This window comes from Falco naumanni, unplaced genomic scaffold (assembly GCF_017639655.2).
Source record: "Falco naumanni isolate bFalNau1 unplaced genomic scaffold, bFalNau1.pat scaffold_452_arrow_pat_ctg1, whole genome shotgun sequence".
In the NCBI taxonomy this organism is placed as follows: domain Eukaryota; kingdom Metazoa; phylum Chordata; class Aves; order Falconiformes; family Falconidae; genus Falco; species Falco naumanni.
Window position 1 is genome coordinate 1 of NW_024427510.1, and position 9,801 is coordinate 9,801.

Genomic DNA, 9,801 nt, shown 5'->3' on the forward strand with positions numbered 1-9,801 from the left:
AGGGGGGGGGGGGGGGGGCAGCGGGGGGGTGTGTATGTGTGTGTTTGCGTCATTCCCTTTTCCATTCCTAAAAGGGGAGGGGGGATGGGCAGAGAGGACCTAGGCATCAGGGACCCCACTTTATACACCCCCCCCAAAAAAAAAAAAAAAAAAAAAAAAAAAGAAAAAAGGGACCCAATCCTTCTCCCAAGGGACCCAGGCATGGGGACCCCCCCCTCCCCCCCCCCCAGTCATGGAGGGGGGTAGGGGTGACACTGGGTGGCACCTGCTCCCAGCCCTTCCCGGAACCACCTGCTTCGCTGAACTGGGGAAAATCCCTAAGGGATACCTGGATGCCCCCTCCCCCCCCCCATGCCCCCCCCCCCCCCCCCCCCGGATGCCTGGGTGCCTGCCAGCCCCTGGGGGGGTTTCTTGTGCGTCAGAGAATAATGGGGGAGGGGGGGGCAGCGCTGGGTGCCTGGGTTCACTGCACACCCATGGGTCAAGGTCACCCTAAGGACACGCAGGGTCTGAGCACCCAAGGGGGGGGGACCCGGGGGTCCGGGCACCCCCCCCACAGACGAGACAGACACAGAAGACCCCAAAACCCTCTATATATTAGTGTAAAAATCTCCGTTTCGGCCCCAAATATTTACAGCCCCTCCCCCGCCGTGGCCCCCACCCCTCCCCCGCTGCCGCCGTGGCTAATTAGCCCCCCACTAATGAGGAATGAGGGTGTCGAGTGGAGATGGGTCTGAGGGGCACCCATAGATCTGGGGGGGGGGGGTGGGGGGTCCCAGGGGTCTGGGGGGTCCCGTGTCAGTAGTGTTGGGCGCTTCCAGTGTTGGGTGAGGAGGAAGATGAAGGAGGAGGATGAAGAATGAGGAAGATGAAGGAGAAAGAGGTGGAAGAGGAGGAGAAGGAGGACCATGAAGAATGAGGAAGATGAAGGAGAAAGAGGTGGAAGAGGAGGAGAAGGAGGACCATGAAGAATGAGGAAGATGAAGGAGAAGAAGATGAAGGAGAAGGAGGAGGAAGAGGAGGAAGATGAAGGGGAAGGAGGAGGAAGAGAAGGAGGAGGAAGAGGAGGAAGATGAAGGGGAAGGAGGAGGAAGAGGAGGAAGATGAAGGAGAAGGAGGTGGAAGAGAAGGAGGAGGAAGAGGAGGAAGATGAAGGTGAAGGAGGAGGAAGAGGAGGAAGATGAAGGAGAAGGAGGAGGAAGAGGAGGAAGATGAAGAGGAAGGAGGAGGAAGAGGAGGAAGATGAAGGGGAAGGAGGAGGAGGTGGAAGAGAAGGAGAAGGAGGACCATGAAGAATGAGGAAGATGAAGGAGAAGGAGGTGGTAGGGAAGGGTGAGGAAGGTGAAGGCTGAAGGAGGGAGGAGGAGGAGGGTTATAAGGAGGATGAAGCACAGAAGGAGGATGAAGGAGGAGGTGGGTGTTGGAGGAGGATGATGATGCTGAGGATGATAAAGTAAGAGAAGGAAGATGAAGGATGGATGGAGGATGAAGGGGGAGGATGGGGAGGGATGAAGGGGGAGGATGGGGAGGGATGAAGGGGGAGGATGGGGAGGGATGAAGGGGGAGGATGAGGAGGGATGAAGGGGGAGGATGGGGAGGGATGAAGGGCGAGGATGAGGAGGGATGAAGGGCGAGGATGAGGAGGGATGAAGGGGGAGGATGGGGAGGGATGAAGGGCGAGGATGGGGAGGGATGAAGGGCGAGGATGAGGAGGGATGAAGGGGGAGGATGGGGAGGGATGAAGGGGGAGGATGGGGAGGGATGAAGGGCGAGGATGAGGAGGGATGAAGGGGGAGGATGGGGAGGGATGAAGGGGGAGGATGAGGAGGGATGAAGGGCGAGGATGGGGAGGGATGAAGGGTGGGGATGGGGAGGGATGAAGGGCGAGGATGAGGAGGGATGAAGGGCGAGGATGAGGAGGGATGAAGGGTGGGGATGGGGAGGGATGAAGGGCGAGGATGGGGAGGGCTGAAGGGGGAGGATGGGGAGGGATGAAGGGCGAGGATGAGGAGGGCTGAAGCCTGATGCCAGTGAGGAGGAAGAAGAAGGAGGCTGCTGGTGAGGAAGAGGATGGTGAGGATGATGATGAGGAGAGATGAAGGCTGATGGCAAGGAGGAGGATGGAGGGGGCAGCTGAAGGAGGGGTGAGGGACGCTGCGGGTGAGGAAGAGGATGGTGAGGAGGAGGCTCAGGCGAGGACGGTGTGGTCGCGCAGCAGGCGGTGCAGGAGGCCGAAGGACGGGCGGTCGGCGGCGTCGCGGGACCAGCAGCGCAGCATCACCCCGTGCAGCGCCGCTGGGCAGCCGGGGGGGGCACGGCAGGTACTCCTGGGGGTCACAGGGGTCATGGAGCAACTGGGAGTACTGGGGAGAACTGGGAGGAACTGGGGTGACTGGGAGGGAGGGGAGTGGCTGGAGTAACTGGGAGTAACTGGGGTGACTGGGAGGGAGGGGAGTAACTGGGGTGACTGGGAGGGAGGGGAGTGGCTGGAGTAACTGGGAGTAACTGGGGTGACTGGGAGGGAGGGGAGTAACTGGGGTGACTGGGAGGGAGGGGAGTGGCTGGAGTAACTGGGAGTAACTGGGGTGACTGGGAGAGAGGGGAGGAACTGGGGTGACTGGGAGGGAGGGGAGTGACTGGAGTAACTGGGAGTAACTGGGGTGACTGGGAGGGAGGGGAGTAACTGGGGTGACTGGGAATACTGGGGATGGGGGTCAATGGGAGTAGTGGGAGTGACTGGAAGTGACGGGAGTAACTGGTAGTAATGGGGTGAGTGGGAGTACTGGGGGTAACTGGGGCTGAAGGGGGGAACTGGGCACTTAGTGGGACACAGCAGGTCCTCCCGGGGACACCCGGTGTCCTCCCAGTCCCACCCAGTACTCTCCAGTCCTTCCCAGTGTCCAATCAGTCCCTCCCAGTCTTCACCAGTCACCTCCCAGTGCCATCCCAGTCTCTTCCAGTTCTCCTGAGCGCCACCCAGTGCCCTCCCAGCCCCTTCAAGTGACCCCAACATCCTCCCAGTCCCTCTAAGTGCCCTCCAGTGCCTCTTGGAGACCCCCAGCATCCCCCCAGCCCCCTCCCAGTGCCCCCCAGCCCCCTCCCAGTGCCTCCCAGTGCCCACCTGGCGGCCCTGGGCGCGGAAGTGGTGGCCGGCGTTGGCGATGACCTGCTCGTCGCTCAGGCGCCCGTAGGGCTGCTCGCGGCACCGCGTCAGCACCTCCCACAGCGTCACCCCAAAAGCCCAGGCGTCGCTGGCTGGCGTGAAGGTCCCCTGCGAGGGGGGGTGGGGTGGGGGGTGGGGGGTCGCATGGGCACGCCTCCATGGACACGCCCAGGCAGGCCCCGCCCACCTTCAGCCCTGCTGCAGCACAGACCCCCTTAACCCTGCCCAATTCTGCCCCAGTTCCCATCAAATTCCTGCAGAATCCCCTTAACCCCGCCCATTCCCGCTCCCATCCCCCCCCTACGCCCCCAAACCCCCTTAACCCCGCCCATTCCCGCTCCCATCCCCCCCATACACCCCCAAACCCCCTTAACCCCGCCCATTCCCGCTCCCATCCCCCCATACACCCCCAAACCCCCTTAACCCCGCCCATTCCCGCTCCCATCCCCCCCATACACCCCCAAACCCCCTTAACCCCGCCCTTTCCCGCTCCCATCCCCCATCCCAAACCCCCTTAACCCCGCCCATTCCCGCTCCCCATCCCCCCCATATGCCCTCAAACCCCCTTAACCCCGCCCATTCCCGCTCCCATCCCCCATCCCAAACCCCCTTAACCCCGCCCATTCCCGCTCCCATCCCCCCCATATGCCCTCAAACCCCCTTAACCCTGCCCATTCCCGCTCCCATCCCCCCATACACCCCCAAACCCCCTTAACCCCGCCCATTCCCGCTCCCATCCCCCACCCCAAATCCCCTTAACCCCGCCCATTCCCGCTCCCATCCCCCCACCCCAAACCCCCTTAACCCTGCCCGTTCCCGCTCCCATCCCCCACCCCAAACCCCCTTAACCCCGCCCATTCCCACTCCCATCCCCCACCCCAAATCCCCTTAACCCCGCCCATTCCCGCTCCCATCCCCCCACCCCAAATCCCCTTAACCCTGCCCATTCCTGCTCCCATCCCCCACCCCAAACCCCCTTAACCCTGCCCATTCCCGCTCCCATCCCCCCACCCCAAACCCCCTTAACCCTGCCCATTCCCGCTCCCATCCCCCCACCCCAAACCCCCTTAACCCTGCCCATTCCCGCTCCCATCCCCCCACCCCAAATCCCCTTAACCCTGCCCATTCCTGCTCCCATCCCCCACCCCAAATCCCCTTAACCCTGCCCATTCCCGCTCCCATCCCCCCACCCCAAACCCCCTTAACCCCGCCCATTCCTGCTCCCATCCCCCACCCCAAATCCCCTTAACCCCGCCCATTTCCCGCTCCCATCCCCCCACCCCAAATCCCCTTAACCCTGCCCATTCCTGCTCCCATCCCCCCACCCCAAACCCCCTTAACCCCGCCCATTCCCGCTCCCATCCCCCATCCCAAACCCCCTTAACCCCGCCCATTCCCACTCCCATCCCCCACCCCAAATCCCCTTAACCCCGCCCATTCCCGCTCCCATCCCCCCACCCCAAATCCCCTTAACCCTGCCCATTCCCGCTCCCATCCCCCCACCCCAAACCCCCTTAACCCTGCCCATTCCCGCTCCCATCCCCCACCCCAAACCCCCTTAACCCTGCCCATTCCCGCTCCCATCCCCCATCCCAAACCCCCTTAACCCCGCCCATTCCCGCTCCCATCCCCCATCCCAAACCCCCTTAACCCCGCCCATTCCCGCTCCCATCCCCCATCCCAAACCCCCTTAACCCTGCCCATTCCCGCTCCCATCCCCCCATAGACCCCCAAACCCCCTTAACCCTGCCCATTCCCGCTCCCAACCCCCCCACCCCAAATCCCCTTAACCCTGCCCATTCCCGGTCCCATCCCCCACCCCAAACCCCCTTAAACCCCACCCATTCCTGCTCCCATCCCCCCATACGCCCCCAGTTCCACCTCAACCCCCGTCCCCACCCCCCAAACCCCTAAACCCCGCCCATTCCCGCTCCCATCCCCCACCCCAAACCCCTTTAACCCGCCCATTCCCGCTCCCATCCCCCCCCTACGCCCCCAAACCCCCTTAACCCTGCCCATTCACGCTCCCATCCCCCCATAGACCCCCAAACCCCCTTAACCCTGCCCATTCCCGCTCCCACCCCCCCACCCCAAATCCCCTTAACCCTGCCCATTCCCGGTCCCATCCCCCACCCCAAACCCCCTTAACCCCACCCATTCCTGCTCCCATCCCCCCCATACGCCCCCAGTTCCACCTCAACCCCCTTCCCCACCCCAAATCCCCTTAACCCCGCCCATTCCCGCTCCCATCCCCCATCCCAAACCCCTTTAACCCCGCCCATTCCCGCTCCCATCCCCCCCCCTACGCCCCCAAACCCCCTTAACCCTGCCCATTCACGCTCCCATCCCCCCCCATACACCCCCAAACCCCCTTAACCCTGCCCATTCCTGCTCCCATCCCCCCACCCCAAACCCCCTTAACCCCGCCCATTCCCGCTCCCATCCCCCACCCCAAACCCCCTTAACCCCGCCCGTTCCCGCTCCCATCCCCCACCCCAAACCCCCTTAACCCTGCCCATTCCCGCTCCCATCCCCCCCCATACACCCCCAAACCCCCTTAACCCTGCCCATTCCTGCTCCCATCCCCCCGTACGCCCCCAATTCCACCTCAACCCCCTTCCCCACCCCAAATACCCTTAACCCTGCCCATTCCCGCTCCCATCCCCCACCCCAAACCCCCTTAACCCCGCCCATTCCCGCTCCCATCCCCCCATACACCCCCAAACCCCCCTTACCCCCGCCCATTCCCGCTCCCATCCCCCACCCCAAACCCCCTTAACCCTGCCCATTCCCGCTCCCATCCCCCCATAGACCCCCAAACCCCCTTAACCCCGCCCATTCCCGCTCCCATCCCCCACCCCAAACCCCCTTAACCCCGCCCATTCCCGCTCCCATCCCCCACCCCAAACCCCCTTAACCCTGCCCATTCCCGCTCCCATCCCCCCCATACACCCCCAAACCCCCTTAACCCTGCCCATTCCCGCTCCCATCCCCCCACCCCAAACCCCCTTAACCCCGCCCATTCCCGCTCCCACCCCCCACCCCAAATCCCCTTAACCCCGCCCATTCCCGCTCCCATCCCCCATCCCAAACCCCCTTAACCCCGCCCATTCCCGCTCCCATCCCCCACCCCAAACCCCCTTAACCCCGCCCATTCCCGCTCCCATCCCCCACCCCAAACCCCCTTAACCCCGCCCGTTCCCGCTCCCATCCCCCACCCCAAACCCCCTTAACCCTGCCCATTCCCGCTCCCACCCCCCACCCCAAACCCCCTTAACCCTGCCCATTCCCGCTCCCATCCCCCACCCCAAACCCCCTTAACCCTGCCCTTCCCGCTCCCACCCCCCCACCCCCAAACCCCCCTTAACCCTGCCCATTCCCGCTCCCATCCCCCCACCCCAAACCCCCTTAACCCTGCCCATTCCCGCTCCCATCCCCCACCCCAAATCCCCTTAACCCGCCCATTCCCGCTCCCATCCCCCACCCAAACCCCCTTAACCCCGCCCATTCCCGCTCCCATCCCCCACCCCAAACCCCCTTAACCCTGCCCATTCCCGCTCCCATCCCCCCACCCCAAACCCCCTTAACCCCTGCCCATTCCCGCTCCCATCCCCCACCCCAAACCCCCTTAACCCTGCCCATTCCCGCTCCCACCCCCCACCCCAAACCCCCTTGACCCCGCCCCTCGCTGCCCTGTGTCCCCCTTTAGCCCCCCCCGCCCCCGCTCACCATGAGGATGCACTCCCAGGCCATCCAGCGGATGGGCAGCAGGGCCCGGCCCCGTACCCGGTAGTAGTCGGCGGCGTAGAGGTGGCGGCTCATGCCGAAGTCGGCCACCTTGACGGTGAAGCCCTCGCCCACCAGGCAGTTGCGGGTGGCCAGGTCGCGGTGGACGAAGTTCAAGCCCGCCAGGAAGCGCATCCCCGAGGCGATCTGAGCCCCCACGTGCAGCAGGGTGGCCAGGCTGGGGGGGGGGGGAGGGGGGGAGTTAAGGGGGGGGTGGGGGGGGAGCGGGGGGGAAAAAAGAGAGAGGGCTGGGGTGTAAGGGGAATGGGCGGGGCGAGGGGGAACGGGCGGGGCTAAAGGGAATGGGCGGGGCTAAGGGGAATGGGCGGGGCGAGGGGGAATGGGCGGGGCTAAGGGGAATGGGCGGGGCGAAGGGGAATGGGCGGGGCGAGGGGGAACAGGCGGGGCGAGGGGGAACAGGCGGGGCTAAGGGGAACGGGCGGGGCTAAGGGGAACGGGCGGGGCTAAGGGGAACGGGCGGGGCTAAGGGGAACTGGGGGCTAAGGGGAATGGGCGGGGCTAAGGGGAATGGGCGGGGCTAAGGGGGACTGGGGGCTAAGGGGAACGGGCGGGGCTAAGGGGAACTGGGGGCTAAGGGGAATGGGCGGGGCTAAGGGGAATGGGCGGGGCTAAGAGGGACTGGGCGGGGCTAAGGGGAACTGGGGGGCTAAGGGGAACTGGGGGGCTAAGGGGAATTGGGAGGTTAAGGGGAATGGGCGGGGCTAAGGGGAATGGGCGGGGCTAAGGGGAATGGGCGGGGCTAAGGGGAACTGGGGGGCTAATGGGAATGGGCAGGGCTAAGGGGAACTGGGGGGCTAAGGGGAACGGGCGGGGCTAAGGGGAATGGGTGGGGCTAAGGGTGACTGGGGGCTAAGGGGAATGGGCGGGCCTAAAGGGAATGGACGGGCCTAAAGGGAATGGGCGGGGCTAAGGGGAATGGGCGGGGCTAAGGGCAATGAGCGGGGCTAAGGGGAACTGGGGGCCTAAGGGGAATGGGCAGGGCTAAGGGGAACTGGGGGGCTAATGGGAATGGGCAGGGCTAAGGGGAACTGGGGGGCTAAGGGGAATGGGCGGGGCTAAGGGGAACTGGGGGGGCTAAGGGGAATGGGCGGGGCTAAGGGGAATTGGGGGCTAAGGGGAACTGGGGGCTAAGGGGAATGGGCGGGGCTAAGGGGAACTGGGGGGCTAAGGGGAATGGGCGGGGCTAGTGGGAACTGGGATGCTAAGGGGAATGGGCTGGGCTAAGGGGAACTGGGGGCTAAGGGGAATGGGCGGGGCTAAGGGGAACTGGGGGCTAAGGGGAATGGGCGGGGCTAAGGGGAACTGGGGGGCTAAGGGGAATGGGCGGGGCTAAGGGGAACTGGGGGGGCTAAGGGGAACTGGGGGGCTAAGGGGAATGGGCGGGGCTAAGGGGAATGGGCAGGGCTAAGGGGAACTGGGGGGCTAATGGGAATGGGCAGGGCTAAGGGGAACTGGGGGGGCTAAGGGGAATGGGCGGGGCTAAGGGGAACTGGGGGGCTAAGGGGAATGGGCGGGGCTAAGGGGAATTGGGGGGCTAAGGGGAACTGGGGGGCTAAGGGGAATGGGCGGGGCTAAGGGGAATTGGGGGCTAAGGGGAACTGGGGGCTAAGGGGAATGGGCGGGGCTAAGGGGAACTGGGGGGGTAAGGGGAATGGGTGGGGCTAAGGGGAATTGGGAGGCTAAGGGGAACTGGGGGGCTAAGGGGAATGGGCGGGGTTAAAGAGGGGGGCAGGGATAAAGGGGAGGGGCCAATGCAAAGGGAGGGGCTAAGGGGAATGGGCAGGGTTAAGGGGAATAGGCGGGGTTAAAAAGGAGGGTCAGGGATAAAGGGGAGGGGCTAAGGGGAATGGGCAGGGCAAAGCAGGAAGGGGTGTGGCTTGTGGGCTGGGCATATGGCTGGGCAGAGTTTATGGGGTGATGGGCGGGGCTAAAGGGGGGTGGGGTGGGGGAGGGCTAGGCTTAAAGGGGCAGGACCCCAAGGGGGTTGAAGAAGGGGTGTGTCTCAAGGGGGCGTGGCTCGATGGGGCGTGTCCTACCTGAGGGCGGGGCCTCGGGGCCCCCCCAGGAACTGGTGGAGGTCACCGTGTTCCATGTACTCGGTGATGATGCAGAGGGGTCCGGCCCCCGCGCACACCCCCAGAAGCCGCACGATGTTGGGGTCCCGCAGGCGCCCCAGGGTCCGCGCCTCCTGCAGGAAGTCCCGCCTGCGCCCCCGTCAGCCGCCTGTGCCCCTCGCACGCCCCGGGGGGGGGGGGGGGGGGGGGGGGCACCCCTTATCTCAGCCGGGTTACACCCCACGTGCTCCCCCATGCACCTCCCGTACACCCCCAGGGTGCTGCACACCCCTTGCACACTCATGCACGCCCCTTGCACGCCCCTCGCACGCTCACCACCCCCACCCCCCCCCCCAGCCCCGTACCTGGCGTTCTTGGTGGCGTCGGGGCGCAGCACCTTGACAGCGACCAGCAGGGGGCGCCCTCGGGGCAGGTCGGGGGGGCGGGACAAGGGGGGCAGAGCTTGGGGGTCCTCCACCTCGCACAGCAGCACCTGCCAGGCAGCGGGGGTCACAGGGGGCGGGGCTAATCCACACCCGGGGGCGTGGCTTCACGGATGGGGCGTGGCTTCGCCTCCCAGCCCAGGGCTAATAGGGCTGGGGGCGTGGCTTAGGGGGGTGTGGCCTCCCAGCACCCAGGGGCGTGGCCAGGGAGAAATGGGTGGGGCTTGTGCCCACAGGGCAGGGCGTGGATGGGCGTGGTCACTCCAAGGGGTGGGGCTAATGGCGGGGGGGCAGGGTCAACACTAGAGGGGAGGGGCTTGCACAGGGGGGTGGG

At 65.3% G+C, this 9,801-nt stretch overlaps 1 protein-coding gene across 1 annotated transcript; it reads right to left on the reverse strand.

Moving 5' to 3' along the window:
* Positions 1-1,954: 1,954 nt before the first annotated feature.
* LOC121082218 (epithelial discoidin domain-containing receptor 1-like) lies at positions 1,955-9,549 on the reverse strand (the record flags this gene model as incomplete). Its single annotated transcript, XM_040581569.1, has 5 exons — positions 1,955-2,327; positions 3,122-3,271; positions 6,893-7,127; positions 9,007-9,174; positions 9,390-9,549. Coding segments are annotated over 5 exons (1,086 nt in total), but the record flags the coding sequence as incomplete, so codon positions are not given.
* Positions 9,550-9,801: the final 252 nt, after the last annotated feature.